At 37.6% G+C, this 17,293-nt stretch overlaps 1 protein-coding gene across 1 annotated transcript; it reads right to left on the bottom strand.

The window, feature by feature from the left end:
• Positions 1–6,622: 6,622 nt before the first annotated feature.
• Positions 6,623–16,735, bottom strand: LOC121726568 (WD repeat-containing protein 37). The gene is made up of 9 exons (XM_042113976.1): positions 16,315–16,735; positions 15,998–16,114; positions 15,715–15,906; positions 14,155–14,327; positions 13,141–13,366; positions 10,032–10,170; positions 9,202–9,271; positions 8,460–8,636; positions 6,623–7,186 (listed from the first exon to the last, which is right to left on the bottom strand). Exons 1-9 carry the CDS (start codon positions 16,490–16,492, stop codon positions 7,061–7,063), a joined length of 1,398 nt encoding a protein of 465 aa, XP_041969910.1. The 5' UTR covers positions 16,493–16,735; the 3' UTR covers positions 6,623–7,060.
• Positions 16,736–17,293: the final 558 nt, after the last annotated feature.

Consider the following 17,293-nt stretch of genomic DNA (forward strand, 5'->3'; position numbering starts at 1 on the left):
CGTGTTCCCTGTAGAGAGTTCACTGTGAAAGTAGCAGCGCTGAAAGACCAAAAATTTTTTTCACTTTTGTATGGGGAAACTCGTGACGCTCGGGCCCTTACCCATACAAAAGTGAAAAAAAGATTTTGGTCATTCAGCGCTGCTACTTTCACAGTGAAATCTCTACAGGGAACACGTACACACCCTAAAGTATTATCACTTGTTTTTGTTACACCCTGTATATATAATTTTGGAAATTGGAATCTTTCATGAAATTTAGTATATATGGGGGGTTTCGGGGACGATAAATCGATGTAGCTAGGAATCATTTTTAGAAAATGTCATTTTCATCGAATACCGAGCAAAGGTAAAAACTCTACTCGGTAAAATTGCTAGTTAATTATTATACCGTATACGGTATACCGATTACCGAGTCGGTACTCGGTAGACCCCGCATACTGCAGACTTTGGCCGTGGTAAAGGAGAACTGTGAAAAATGACGTTTTTGTATGATAGAAGCGTTAGTTCCTTTTCTCGCCACGTTCATAAACAGCCTTGTCGAACTGTAAACAGGTTGGTGGTAGCATAGACATAATATATACTGTCGTATATTATGTCTATGGGTGGTAGCACGCAGGCCGGAGCTAATATGGTGGTAGGCGCGCACACCAACGGCCAACCAACATCCGGCCGATTACTCTCGCACGGCTTGCTATAAAACTATGGACTTTATGAGAGAAAAGCTGCATAATGAAAATATCCAGAAATGTTATTACTTATTGCTCATATAGTACAACGACGGAGAAACAACCAAAAAGTGAAATCGAGATTATTGGGTGCATCCACTGACCTCCATTAGACCATTAATGTATAAATCTAGTGCCGACAAAAGGCAAGTAGCCCGGGCGCGCACTAGCGGCCAGCCGCGGCGGCCATCGAAAGTATGGTGTGGCCGCTGAGCGCTGGTCGCGTTGCGGCCAGGTGCGCGTCGTCTATGGCGGTTTCATACTAAGGTACCTATCTCGATGGCCGCCGCGGCTTGGCCGCTAGTGCGCGCCCGGGCGTATACCCCCAAATTAATAATGCGCATGGACGAAAACACCCTCTTCCATGAAACTCGCATTCTGCACCTTGTCCAAAGGAAATAGAGGTAAATATAATATAGCCGGTGGTCGCCGGTCCGTCAAACTTACCGGGAAGCCATCGCGGCGGGCAGAGTCTTTCCCTTAGGTGCAGGGTGTGCATTGCACACGGGCGCCGAGGTCCTAGGGGCGCCGAGCGCCGCTCGCAAATCGGCGAGCGCCCGCGTTGGCTGGTTGCCGCGCCGACCAACGTAAAAAAACTCCAGTTTGCATACATTTTGTGTAACATCTGGAGCTCTTCTTATATTTGTCGCATTACAGCAAAGCAAGGCGCGTCTTTTGCAATATAAATTATATACCTAAGCTTTATTTTTCAACGTGAATTAATGAACCTTAAAATACATAAATGAAGATTATATTTTTTCTCAAGATGGGCACCAAAATGAGAGCCGCGCGGCTTACGTCAGACTGGATGTATATGCATCCGCGCGTAAGCGCGGTTTTACTGCTAAACCACAAGATCACAAACAAATGTACTCTTGACGGCGCCCTTGCGGTCGCACCGAGCGCCGTGCAGCCTACTTTGCACTTGGCCTATTTCTTTTTCATTTTACTAGGACCGGCACTGGTCCTTATGCGGCCGGAAAAACTGTACTTGACATTTTGACAGCGCGCTTGCTGGGGGGGGGGGTAATATTTGCACACGGGCGCCACATGGGCTAGAGACGGCCCTGGCGGCGGGTACCATGATAACGTCCAAGCAACGGGGAGTGCAAAGCGCTGTTTTTCGCTGTATGTTAGTCACTGACCTCCATTATACAATGGAGATCGGTGATGTTAGTTAAGTTTAAAACTGCACTTGCAGCGACGTCTTCCGACGCTCGGGAAATAGGACCAATGCTGAAAAATTACGAAATTTTCTTTGCGCATTATCACCTTGGGAGCACTGCAGTAGAGAGCTTGAATAATAATAGATATTTTTGTTTGGGGGTTAGTGATTATGCTAGTACAGAGGTAAAAATAAAACAAATTCACAAGTTTTAACTAGGGTAAGATAGTTTTATTACTTTTGATTATTATAGATCGTTTTATTAGTTTTAATACAATGTTATTATTTTTATAATTTACTTATAAATTATAAATCTAGATGAACAATGCACAAATTAAGACAATAGGTTTACAGTTCGTTCTTTGGCTACTACAACAGTTGACTAGGAGAAAAATAATAACACTATATTGGTTAATGGGGAAAATGAAGGAATGGGACAGTGGGGCAAGATAGAGCTAACGTAGCCTATCAGAGTCGAACATACTATAGCTATACATCTTTAATGCCTTTGAATTTTAAGGCATTACGCGCAATGATATTTTTATGTTTATAACTATTTACAATAAAAGCCATGTTTTCTATTATTGTAACATACACGAGGATATGTGTTTTATTGTAATAAGTATCAAAAATACACTTATTGATATGATTTTTATGATAACAACATAAAATATTTGAATTTCCACTATATTTATCCAGATCAATCATCAAGCTATACATAATAAATTATAAATTAAACAGCTATTTCTATGCAATAATAAATCCTAACACCTTTCCCGTTATTTGTTTTGATAATGTATTATTTATGTGTATCATAAATAATACATTATCAAAACAATACTTAAATTTAAGTATAATATTTTGATAACCGATAGGACTAGTGGTGCAGAGCAGAAACAATTGCGCAATAACAAACGTTACTAAACTCCACTCGGGCTAACTTGTCGCTGGCGGTCGTTGACTCCCTGTCAAAAACTTGTCATTTTCCATATAAAACCACGATTGACAATATCTGACACTTCATTGCAGTGTTGCCAGACGGCCAACTCGGTTTCTCCCCAAGAGTTCCCCGAAATCCCCCCAAAATTCGGGATTTCAAGAAAAATCCCCCCACAAATTATAAAAGAAATTTTTTGTTCATTATGAATGGGAATTTCACAAATGGATACGATGAATGTACACTATTTCTGCAATAGCGTCCAATCTTTACAGAATCAGCATCTTCGCGAGCTCCTTGATCATTTTTATGGTTCCGTAAGTCGTAACCTAAGGGTAAAAACGGGACCATAGTACTTAGATTTCGCCGTCTGTTCCCAGATTTTTTCCTCCAAAAATCCCCCCAAAAAATTGTTCCCCCCAATTTTCCCCCCATCACCTAAAAAAACCCCCAAATTTGGGGGGATTCCCCCCAATCTGGCATCACTGCTTCATTGTCAATCGCGGTTTATATGGAAAATGACAAGTTTTTGACAGGGAGTCAATGACCGCTAGCGACAAGTTAGCCCGAGTGGAGTATAAATACTAAAATCTTTATCTTAATAATAACGGACCATGAATACCAACCAATTTTAATCTTCCAACTTACGACTTTCAGCCGACTTTTTCATACAGAAGAAAAACAATTAATTGGCCCTCATGGTTCTAAAAATACAATTTACACAAACCAAGGTCGTAAATGTTTCTAAATGCTTATTCAGCAATATTACTTGGAATAACGTTATTTTATTAATATTAAGCAAGATAAAGTTTTTTAAATATGTTAACAGTTTCAGAAAAAACTCTATTAGTTTCCCGCACGAACTATGCGACAGCGGAGTGACGCTACGTGACGCTTCACGGCAAAATATTTGTATGAGATCACCGACCTCCATTATACAAGGAGGTCAGTGTATGAGATGCGTATTGCATTACGCCTTCATTAGGTACGCCGCTACTACCTAAAAAGCCGGTACTTCCAATAGGAAACGTGCGCAACGATGTAGTTGCGAAATGGTGCCGCAAATTGGTAACTTAAAATTACTAATAACTCGACATCTCTTCATCCACCCAGTAATATCCTGATATACTATCAGAGAAGTTGATTTCTATAGGCAGATGGCGGATCTACTGATAGCACGCAAGTTGAACGCGGAGCTCAGGAATGCGGTAGTGCTGTGGTCTGTGACCTAATTAGAATTAATAATGTCGATACATTTCAAATACGCTTTTAGTTTAACATTATAATTTTTGGAAAAAAAACAAGAAAGTAATTATCACACTTTTTATTACTCCAAAAGCAAATAAAAAAAGTTATTTTTAACAGATCTTGATGGACTCGTTTCAGTCATTATTTTAAACACGCGGCTGTAACTTGAATATTGTTGAAACTCTTCTTATTTGATTTTGAATTAATAAAAAGTGTGATAATTACTTTCTTGTTTTTGCCGAAAATTATAATGTTAAATTAAAAGCGTACTCGGTAGTACAAAGAAAGATGTCAACTGGCATACGGTTGCTATAATGCTCTGGCCACACTAACGAGAAACGCCGTTAATTATCGCGTTAATTCTAAAACATGTTATAGCATTATCGCCTTTACATGCCACTAATTAAAGGCGATAATGCTATAACAAGTTTTAGCATTATCGCGATAATTAACGGCGTTTGACGTTAGTGTGGCCCGAACATAAGACTTGTTATCTTGCGTCGCTCCGCCGCGCTGTCGTGTTCATAATATGTGAGGTCTTGCCTTTGTTCATAAAAAATAATTACCATAAATTATACAACATAGGAGCTGTTGGTTCAAAGCACAACTTAAATAGCCTTTGCCAGAAAAATGTGCGTCTTTATAATAGTATAATGTATGGAATATTATGAAAATACAGACTTACACGACTGTTTTAGCGCGTGGTTAAAATCAGCCCCTTTATGATGTAACTTTGGGGAACATGAACTTCATTGCTTATTGAATTTTTTAAAACTAAATTTAAAAAGTATGAACGTCAAAATATTGACATTAGAACTTTTTAAATTGTTTTTTGAACAAGTCAGAAAATTGTGACTGAAGTTCATGTTCATCAAAATTACATAGGTAATATACTGCCGCACTCAGAGTGGAACATTAATTACTTTTAATGTAATTAATTCAAAATTTTGACATAAGCCCCATACATTATCTGTCAAACTCTTCATTGAATCGAAGGTTAATCGTAATAAAATGTCTCTGAGTACGGCGGTTAGTGACAGATTTCACTTAATTGTTTTTTCTTTACTTTATTAATTAAAAGTCGGACAATAATTATTATCTCTTATAAGAATAATAGAATTTGAAAAGCCAACATACGTAATTTTTGTGCGAATTAATAATTTGGCATCCATTAAAATATATGCTCCAATAACTTACAATTTCTTTTAACCTTAAAACAACTTTAAATCTAAACTACAAAAGCGTTAGGAAATTAGGTAAGAAGGGTTAAGTTTTGCATGATAAAATGTAAGAATTAATTACTACAAAGATATACGACAAAATTAGTACTGCAAAACTACATAATATTATTTTAGTCAATTTTAACTGTCAGCATTTTTGATCACAATTTAAGAAAAATATAGCATTAGGAATGTTACATTTGAAATAATTATAATGTTTTTCAAATACCATAGACGCGGCAAAAAAATCACAATAACTGTGTTGTTATTTTAACAGTGGTGGGTAGTATCAAAGAAGTTGATTCATTAGGCAGACGGCGGACCTACGTAATTTGGTTACGTTATGTTAAACCTAAAGGTACAATTCCGTGCACCGCGATCGATTTCGGCCGCGCGCTGCCTACGACTGTCGTCGGCCGCTCGCGACAATAGACAGTGTATGAAAATGTATGGCACCGCTTCCGAGTCCCGCGACCGACGACAGTCTGTCGCGATGCACGGAATTGTACCTTAACCGACAGATCTAGACTCACTGAATCAACGGAATGACGTAGGTCCGCCATTTTGCCAATTATTAATATGAATCGATTTCTTCGATTGTAAGTATAAATGTTAATAATTGCAGACACAGAAAAACATTAACTCTTCTAACCCGCATAAATATGATTAAACACCATTACATCTCATAAGTGTGGTTTTACAGTGACCCTTACGCCAACGCGTTGTGGCGCAGAGCCTCTAGCCAACACGTTTTCTTTATAGAATGATAGGTGATTCTATAAAGAAGCAATAAACTGGCTAGGACTTAGCTTGGATTGAAACATAGATTAAATGGGCGTTAGGGGCGGTATTACATTATCATTTATATATGATCATTTCTATGATCATATATAGGATCCAATATATATGATCATTTGATCATATCTGCATATTACATTATCATATTTCATTGATCCTATTTTACGTCATATGTGGTTTCAATAGCCAATGAAGAGCTCTAACGCTGACAGGTATTGACGTCAGGGTTACTAGATCTCAGAGAATTCGATTTGTCAAAAGACATCGTCATTTTTAATATGGCTTGTTTTTTGTTATTTCAGCAAGATTATCCAAGTACATAATTAGAAAAATAATTACATTACATTATTTGAAACATATTAACGAACAAGAAATTAAAAACTCTTTTTTATATTAAATAACTAGCAACACCTATTTCTATGACCGTATTGGATCCAATCTCTCAGCAAATATCAAAAATCTATGATCAAGGAAGAAATGAATCATATGTCTATATTACATTATCCAATATCATTGACTCAATGATCTCGGATCCAATATATATGATAATCTAATATCCCCCTTAGATAGTTCGTTATATAGTTCTACGGGCCGCGCTTACCATCAGCGCGGGCAGTAAACATCAAGATTCAAGGCCCTTTTCCTGTCACGCATGTTAATATCGCCCACATGCGGATGACAATATGCTCCTGAACGCGCGTGTGCTGCCTGCATGTCAGGAAAAACATCTATGAAATGATAGGAGCGGGTAACTTGCATGCGGACCAGATCCGCGTGCGGCCGATAACACGCATGTCAGTAAAAGGGCTCTCACTGTAAAACCACACTAAACTCGTTACTCGAGATTTGGGAACAATCATCCGTAAAAATCAGAAACTTACACGTGCCGTCCGCTCGAGCAGGGTCATAGGATAATTTCACTGTAGTGTCATAAAGTTAGTATGGAGTGGGCGACGCGGCGGGAGATTCAGTTGTCCTTGGAGGGCTGTATGGACCAGCCGAGTATGCGCCTGTCGAAGCCGCAGCTGTAGAAGTTGATGCTGGACGACATGTCGTCCGCCCACGCCACCGATGTCACCATCCGACGGTGACCCTGCCATAACAATTTTTTTCATAATATTATGCCATATTCATCATTATTTGCTTCAATATAATTATACTCTTTGATTGGATCACGGGGAAAAAAAAAGATACTTTTGAATTTTTATGGCAGGAAAACTAACACTCGTCAGGCCAGTTTAATGAATTATATTTGTTTCATTGTTGCAATCCGGGGACTATTAATAATAATAATAATATCTATGGACGCTTCACACCACGTCAGTCTGGCCCCGTGGTAAGTACCTGAAGGACTTGTGTTACGGGTACCAGACAACGGAAATATATTTAATACTTTTGTACTTTACATACATTCAAGATTTTTATTATACTAGAGATCGCCCAATGGTCGAAATTCGACCTTAGTTTCAACAACTACTGTAGGATTAGGACTACTACCTATATTTTGTAAAAAAATGTTAACTTTATCATATTTTTTCAACTCTTGTCTCTGGGACTCAGCTGATCTCAGGCTGGCCGTGTAAGCATTGTCTAATAGTATCTAAGATTCAATAAAAAAAGCTATAATCCATTTTCAATTTGTCACCTTGTTGTCAACAGACTTCAACCATAAATAAAAGAGTATAATTCGTATGTATAGGCTTGTCACTCAAAAATCTGTTATTTTTCCTGGTGTGTGTGTTGTAGTGTGTGTAATGTTTTATTTGTTAAAATAAATGTATGATAAAAGCATAATTTAACAATAATATTAGCTCGATGCACTCCTTCACCATATTATAACTGTGCAAAATTTCATTCACCTACGTTTCTCCATTTTTCGTCAAAAGGGATACAAAGTTTTCGGTTCACGTACTAATATATAGATGATACACATAAATTTATACCCATATTTAATACACATCCATGACCCAGGAACTTTTAAAACTTTTTGTTCCGTCGGCGGGACTCGAACCCGCGACCCCGGTTTGAGCTACCAACAGCCCACCAACTGTGCCACAGAGGTCGTCGATTATGAGGGACTAGTGAGACTTTCACAGTTGCTACTTTTTTCAGAAAGTTTATGACTGCTGTTTGTTTCCGTAGCATATAATATTAATAAATCTAGACTATAAAATATAATCCAGCTCTGGATTTATGTATAGTCAGTGTAAGCCATGGGCCATAGCCTATTGGTGGCAGCGTCCTATATAGCGGCGTTCTAAGGGGGCGGCAGCGTCCTAGGATGGCGGCAGAGTTCATACATAGGGGCGGCAAAATTAGACTGGCCTATACTCATAAAAATATAAATTCGGCCCTGCTATAATCACCTGTCTGGAGGGTCTGGGCAGGCGGGCCAGGCGCTGTCCGTGCAGGTCGAACAGGCGCACCTGGCGGTTGTCGTGCGGGATCGCTATGAGCCCGCCCGCGCTCACGCCCACGCGGTTCACGGACGAGTCCGAGCGGATGGTGGCGAGCGCGGACCGCATGTTGCGTACGTCCCACACCTGGAAGTTTTTTTTAAATATGAATTATTAGCAATGGCTTTAAAATAAAACGCTTTTTGCGCGGCTGCGCTGCAAACCAATAAAAAGCGGTTTAAAGGTAGAGAAAAGGTTGCGACGTCAATGTGACAGACGGAAAATTAGTACAATATTTGAAACTGCGGTCGCAAGTTACAAATTCTTCCTGTGGATTGATACGAATTGTCGTTAAACATTGGCGTTTTGCTGCATCGCTTTATCGTGGTTCGCAGCGGCGGTGTGCAAACAACTCTAGACTATAAAGGAAATTATTCTTACACTAGTTATACTATTCTCTTCTCTACTCTACTTATATTTTTTTGCAACTGAGATATGACTGGATTAGAAGTCATTAGAAATTTTACATTCTAACTATCTAACTTATTAACTATCTAGACTAACTAGAGTGGGAGAAAAAAAATTTAGTAAAACGGCTTTAACAAGGCCACGCGGACTCTAGCAATCTATTGAAAAAATCATATTATGTAATATTAAATATATCTATTGATATTAATTTCCATATCTCCAGAAACTTATATAACGACAGTACCTTGACAGATCTGTCATCGGAGCCGGACACGACCTTGTCCTCTCTCGTGAACACGGCTGACGTCACGCTCCTGTAAACACAACACAACACTGTTTATACACCACCGAGTACCGACACATTCTGAGGAGTTTGTAAACTCATAAAATTACGAAGAATAATGGAACTTGTGTGCTTATTCACGATTTTAATTCTTCTCTGTTTAGAGTTCACAGTTTAGAGTTACTTTACTAGTTCTTCACGACTCTTCCATAAAGGGTACATAATAACATGGATCCCGAGAATCTTTTACCCAGCTACGTCAAAGCGGTAAGACGATCGGTAATGATTTTGGCAGTCTATGTATGTATATTGTATGTATGTTGGTGTCCTCGTACTTCGTAGGGACTCCACTACTGGTCTGATTGTAACAAGTGAGATGTCAACTGTGAATTGGCAATGTGACTAGGTTACCTAGGCTTTAATTATTATTTGTTTAAAAAAAAATGTTTTTACGCAGTCGGGTTATGGTTATAATTTTTTTTATAAACGAATTTCCCCTTATTATAATGATGATCTTGAAAATGAAGGCCAAATCACGGCTTAAACCTTCTACTGGCGACGAGGTATAGCCAAAGCTAGAGACTACTTTGTTTCTGCACCATTTGCACGCACACATACAAAGCTAGACTATTTCGTACTCACATGCCTGCACACATCCGTCGCAAGGCCACACCACAGGCTATACTATCTCGTACTCATTCGCACGCACACTGCACACATGTGTCGCAGAAATAGACTATATCGTACTCACTTGCACGCACGCATGCAAAGCTAGACTATCTCGTACTCACTCTGTATGGCCCTGGAAGACGGAGACGGAGTGTATGGGCTCGCGGAAGTCCCACAGGCGGAAGGTGGTGTCCCGGGACGCCGTCACCACTAGCCGCGAGTTGGGGTGCGCCGATGCGTGCGTCAGCTCGTGATCGTGACCTTATTTAAAAAAAAACCTATAATAATATTATGAATATTTTTTTATTCTTAAAATTACACATGTCATTTTTATACGAGAACTATTAATACTTCGATCACAGTTTCCAGGAAATGCTATTGTATTCTATTGTTCTCGCGATCACCGGTGCTCTTATGGGGCTTGAAGAATTAAAAGAGTTGATTCATAGGCTGATGGCGAACCGCATTACGATAAACCTAGCCGATAGATCAAGACTAACATTGAATTGACATAACCAGACCAAATGACGTAGGTCCGCCAGGCGCCATCTGCCTATAAATCAATTTCATCGATGGAAAAGCGTTTGATATTCAGATTTTAGACGAATACGCCTCGAAAAACACTTAAGCTGTAAAGATTATTGACCTTCATATAACATTAATATTCTTCATTTAGGACATGATCACAAATCTTAACATATATATTTCTTGTGTGCGTGTGTATGTGACTGAACTCCTCCTAAACGACTGGACCAATTTTGATGAAATTTTTTGTGTGTGTTCGTGGAGATTCGAGAATGGTTTAGATTTACAGTTTGGTCTACTGGAAAATGTTTTTTCAATTAATTTCTTATTTATAAGGAGTTGTTGATTTTGGAATGTTTTACATTAGATCCGGCGGACGGCGCTATCATCGCATTCAATATTATTCTATTTCAATTTTAGTTTGTCCTGACAGATGGTGCTACGATTAATTTGAAAAAAATTTTGTTATTCAATTCATGTGCTGATTAAAATATTAAATAAATAACACATAGGCTACAATTTTAACCGACTTTCAAAATGGGGGGGGTGTTATGTTCGTTTTCTTATATTCAACGATTACTCCGCCGTTTGTTAACCGATTTTCAAAATTTTTCTTTTGGTTTATAGGGTATCATCCCAATTTGGTATTATATTCAGAAAAGTGGTGATCTGATGAAGGATCCATAAGTAATCGAGGGAACTCCTCAAAACTTATAGGGAAACATATGGTGACTTCGGTTTCGTGAGAAGTATTCTAAGCATATGCTACCAACAAGTAAGATTTTGCACCGAGATATACCTGGTATACCGTGGTTCGGAAGGTGCTGAGAGAATTCCTGATTCTTTATAGATACAAGTTTGGGAGTTTCGGCGTTGTTAAGCATATGCTACTATGCAAATTACATTCTTCATCATCATCATCATCATCATCACTACCATATTATACCATTTCATAGTCTTTTAGATCGAGACTCGAGTTTGTCAAGCGATAATTAAAAAAAATCTATATCTACCTAATATTATAAACCTGAAGAGTATGTTTGCTTGAACGCGTCAATCTCAGAAACTACAGGTCCGATTTAAAAACTTATCTCAGTGTTAGATAGATCATTTATCGAGTAAGACTCATCATTTATCGAGAAGGTTATATTATATTATTACTCTAAGACTAATACGACAGAAGAAACTCAGGAAAATGTGGGAAAAACGGGGGAAATATTTTTTATGGGAAAATGTACCTACGGATTCTGTAAAATTTCTAATTTACGCGGGCGAAGCCGCGCGGGACATCTAGTTATATTTATAAAAATCTGATATCTAAAGTAATGACTTATTAGGCAATTATGCAACTAATTTTATTTTTAATGTTGAGCAATATATTAAAAAATTGCTTCATTACATAAGCTAAAGCTGCATTCACTGTTATATAATATTATGTTTTAATTTTAGTTTACACCTAACCGATAATATTATGTTATTACTTTGCTATTAAGCTAGTAAGTTTGTTTATATTCGGTTGACATTACGTTTTGTGGTGAACACGGCCTAACATAATACAACATAACTACTTATTACGCAATTTGTTTTTTGTCAACTCATAACATGCAGTCAATGGTTTTACTAGCGTTATTTATACTTCCTATGGACTTTAAAACAGGTTTTACCTCTTTACAATTCAAGGACAATGTTAACACAAATAATAATAATAAGATTACATTTTAAATTGTCCGTAAACAGTGTAAATTGCAAAGTAATTATTTTTATATTGCTAAATAACAGCAATAAATGACAATTCTAATTCTACTCTAGACCAAGTAGGTTAGACGGAGAGTTTTATGAGGCCAACGGAAAACTAAAACTAATTTGATAACTCAAAGTCCATGAAAGATAAGTAACTGCCCATGCAGGTGGTCATAATGCCCGTTGCAGACGATGCGCAGTAGCTTGCGCAAGTACTAATACTAAGCATATATTTTCATCGTGTGAACGCATTTTGCTTAGTGAAAGTGCGAGTGCAAGTGGCTTAGTAGCACTCGCTTTGGTCCTCGCGCAAGTGCGACTCATTTGCCCCCGCTCCGTCTACTTCACCCCCGCGCTACTTCACTGGTCATCGTTTGAACATGCGTTGACCAGTACTAGCGCCAGTACTAGCGCCAGTTCAGTCTGTTTGTTGTTTTGGTAAAGATACCTTAGAAACCTACCACTAGATTGTTGGGGAGTTGGTTGTTTTATTGAGTCTTAATGTTTTAAGTTTGTGAATTAAAAATTAATAAATGGAATTCAGACAAAACTATACAGTTTTCCTTTTTCTAAATTCTGTATTTCCTGCATCAGTTCCTCTGCTATCACTCCATTTAGCTCTTGAATTAGGCACTTAAAAAGTTTATTCAAAACCATACGCTTGTCCATGGTTGCCTACTATGCATTGGCACTATACAAAGCTACTTCGCGTGATCTTTTTACGTTTGAACGCTGGCGCAAGTACCTGCGCAAGTACTCGCGCAAGCTACTGTGCATCGTCTGCAACTCACACTACGTCTACTACTTTACACGGGCTATTTCAATTCAATGTTAGTCGTGATCTGTTGACTGGGTTTGACATAACGCGACCAAATAACGTAGACCCGCCATTTGCTATGAATTAACTTCTCTGATAAGTACCAGCCAACTGTATCAGGGTTAAACCACCCAACTGCAATATCTAACCTGTCAATATCTGCAGGCAGTCGCCGGTCTCGACGTCGTACAGGCTAGCGGTTCTGTCCCAGGAGGCGGTGATCACGTGGTCGCCGCCGGTGAGCCAGTCCGCCGCGACCACGACGCCACTGTGGCCGGCCAGCTCCGTCAGCGGGGTACGGAGCACCTCGGGCCTGTCCCCCCCTTCGCTCTCCTCCCCGCCCCCCTCTAGCTCCTCCTCGGAGGATTGCCCGCGCTGAAATGTTGTATGTTCTAATAGTGATAATTTGAAGTGGACTCTTATTGGACGCTAAGCATGATCACTAAAGAGTAAAGAACCTTAGAAAAAGTGACAGATTACCAATGTCAATTTGTCTTTGAAATCTAATACTAGATACTATTTCTACTTTCTACTGTAACACTTAACCTGCTAAGCTAATAACTCTTGTTCCTGTTCGTTAAGACGACATATTTGTGCCACATATAACTATTTTTTGAAGTGAAAACTTCTTTAGCGGCGTTGAGCACTTTTGTGGGATGGGTAAAAACTGTGAAACTCGCGTTAGATTCTCGTGCTGATCGAAAAACCGTAAGACGGTTGGTGCGTAGTGTTATAACATCGAAATCGATTAATCGAACAATCGATTGTTTTTTTTCGATTGTCGATATTTTTTAATCGAATGTAAGGGTTTCGGTTAATTAAAAAAAAAGATTTTTTTAAATCAATTTTCATAAAAAATGGGTTAAAAACTTAATCGACTGTAAGGGTTTCGTTTAATTAAAAAAATCGATTTTATAAAAAATGGGTTAAAAAAATAATGCACAACGTTAATAATCAAGTTTCCACTTCTGCCGGCACTCCTGGAGTGCAATCTGTCTTTTTTTTGTAAAAGAGGCATCAAAATTTCACTTGTAACTATAATCGAACAAACATAAAGCATACAAACACTACCAAAAACCCTTTCTTTCAGATACAGTCGAATAAATATAACCTAAGAAAGGCCCTTCCTTTAAGCTTCACCTTATAATAAAAACTTCAAATACCGGCAAATCCCAGTTCACAGCTGCCTGCCACACATGAGCGGTGTTGTCCCCGCTGCTAGTGAGCGCGATGTCCCGGGTGGAGTGAAAGCGGATGGAGTTGACGGAGCCCGCGTGCCCTGTGTACTGCAGGAGACACTTGCCCCACTCCACGCTCCATACCGCCGCTGTGTGGTCTGTAGAGAAATAGTGGAGTTAATTTTACATTTTTTAATGAAAGGAAATCTTACTACTACATAATCATCACAAGTTATCTTTAACCTGTGGGGTATACATAGTGGCTTCAAGGAAGATCTTCCAGCCAAGCGAAGTTCTATACTCAGTTGGTTAGACGTTGTAACACCAATCTCAGAAACTTTTATAGATTGATTCAGTATTGTTTAGTATGCTACAAACCTAATCTGGATTGAAGTTAAGTGGCTGCAGCTGATTTCTTAAAATTGTAAAATTGTGAAATTTAATATTTGTCTAGTCAGTATGTGTGAAATAGTCTTAAGTCTTTTAGGCTGAAAAATACGTGTAGCCAAAAAATAGATCAAAATAAGTCTACCCAGTACATACTTAGGTGTTACATTGCCACAGAGACACAAACAGACAGACAGAGTAGACAGCCCGACGCATCAATCTTATAACATCCCTCTGTTTTTATTCGGGGTTCAAAGGAAGCATAATAGTTTTTGCAAAGTATGTATATTTGTTTGTTAGGTATCAAGGTTGTACTGTCTAGAGTCTATATAATATTGTGAGTTGTGACACTGCAAGTTGATAGATTTCACACCAGTAGGAAATGCAATGTTACAAATATCCTTTGTTTGTACACATTAGTGCAACATCCACTAACTTGAAACTTCTATATTAATGTTTAGTGTATTCTCTAAAATTGATTGAAATTTTCAAATTAATTGGTGAACGAAAAGAGGATGATCAGTTTATTAAGTTGAGCTGAGCCGCACATAAATCAGTTGTTATTTCAGAACATTGAATTGTAGGCTAAAACCTTGACAATGCATCTTTAAGTAGTAAGTGGTTCTAATTGAAGACTTATCAAGGTCGAAGATACAGCAATGAAACAATAACATGGGAAATTATCAGGCATTGAAACCTGTAAGAACTAGTTTTATGAATAATTTATTATAAATTTTATTTTATTTAAGTATTTGCAAAAGGCTTTTTTACAAAATTGGTTAAATTTAAACAGACTTGTGCCATTTAAAACTACTTTATGATAATATGTAATAATTAAATTGTTTTCATTGATTTCATGCCAGGTTTTTAGACATTTTAAATGGAACAATGCTTTTTTTTTCGTGGGTCTCATTAAATTCATACCTTTTTTACATGACAAATTTTACTAATTTTAATTAAAATAATTATTTTATAATTTACAATTTATTCACATGAATTAGAAACAATAACTGCAATGAAAACATCATCATCATCAAACATCTGTAATTGCAATATTTTATAATATTTTTGGAAAGTGCCTTGTAGCTCTTTCACATTATATTATACAAATAATTAATAATTATATATTATTATACAAAATTGTGGGCTATGACTTACCAGCAGATGCTGTCCCAATGAGAGCCTGGCCCGGGCGAGCAGACGTCACATCCCAGATGCCATCCTTGTGGCCAGTGAACTCTCTAACAAGTTGACAATTGTATGTCGGCGCTTTGAAACTCGAGACAATTTTACTTGTCTGAACTTTTAGCTTATGACTTGTTTTAACCTTCTGTGAATTGTTTTGAGACACTGTAAACAACATATTTTTAAATAATTTTGGGATATGCAATAAACACTATTACTATAATGTTAAAACTTTACACACTTTTAAAATACTTACATTTAACTTTAGAATTTTTTCCTGATGTCTCGAATTCAATGTAATCAACATTTTGTTTATCACCAACATAGCTTTCTCTCTCCAGTTTTTCACTCAATATATCAATCTTCTCTTGGACTAAAAAAATATGCAAGATAAAACAATTTATAGTTAAGTTTACAGTATCCAGAGAGTCAATCATCCCAGGCATGAATTACTGGATCTATGGGGCATATAGATATGCAGTAGGGATAGCCCTGCTGCACTTCCATATCCCAAATAAGTTTGGATACGTAAATTAACATAGAAGTCAGAAAAATATAGTTTGGAGCACTTACGATTTAAATTTTCAGTGTACAGAAGGTCGAACTCTTTTTCAATTTGCGAGAACAGTTCGTGAAGTCTAGATCTAAATACTGGAGGAATTGATGTCTCCGAATCTTCCATCTTAAGGTAGTTGGGTATGCCATCAGAACCTTCAGCGAGCGCCTGGAGTCTCCTCTTACTAGATTTCATTATCAGGACCTTTTATATTGCTGCTTTAAATGTGAACGAACTCAACACAACACTTTGCACAATGCCAAAATTAAAATAGTCTTTTTCGAAAACAAGATTTACAAAGATGTAAAACGCACTTCATAACCCGATATTTTGTAATGAATAGATGAAATAATTTGTTAAATTTTACGCTATACTAACTAATAAAAAATAAACCAATACATTCATTATCTTATTATTGAGATTCGCACTGAAAAACTACACACCACAATGATTATACCTTCGGTACGAGAAATTGATTACAATTTTTAGGGTTCCGTAGTACCTACTTACAAGAAACCCTTACCGTATATTTTTGCTAGCTCGTTCGACGCGACGTCCGTCCAGCTGAGAATTAATTGATGAAAATAATGATTTCATGTGGACATTATTATCGGTTTTATAAATGTAAAATGATCAATAATTTTCATATTTTGTATTTCATGTTGGGGACCACCCTATGTTATGTGAATTGTGAAGTAGAGGGAATATTTCTCGCCATTGTGTTAAGTTACTCAACAGTCAACACAATACCTCAATTAATTGAGTACCTACCTATAGTTGAATAATGAATAGCTAGCTGAGCTTTGTGAGGGCTCGCGTCGTCACAACTTGACTGACAGCTGACTGATGTCAATGTCTGATGATGACACATCTTCATATAAAAAACCTTGACTAACTGATGATAATACATTTACATATAAATAAAAATTACTATGTTATAGCACAAATCAATAGGCATGATAGTTTTTCCGTAAAGTGTACCATAAAATCTACAGG

The sequence above is a fragment of the Aricia agestis genome, chromosome 4 (assembly GCF_905147365.1).
Source record: "Aricia agestis chromosome 4, ilAriAges1.1, whole genome shotgun sequence".
NCBI lineage: Eukaryota > Metazoa > Arthropoda > Insecta > Lepidoptera > Lycaenidae > Aricia > Aricia agestis.

Excerpts from the sequence above, each read along its gene's own strand:
- LOC121726568 (XM_042113976.1), bottom strand. The coding sequence starts at position 16,492 with ATGAAATCTAGTAAGAGGAGACTCCAGGCGCTCGCTGAAGGTTCTGAT. Across the intron at positions 15,907-15,997 it reads AAAAAATTCTAAAGTTAAAT|TGTCTCAAAACAATTCACAG; the intron begins GTAAGTATTTTA and ends TGTTGTTTACAG. Across the intron at positions 10,171-13,140 it reads CTGCCTGCAGATATTGACAG|GTCACGATCACGAGCTGACG; the intron begins GTTAGATATTGC and ends TTTTTAAATAAG.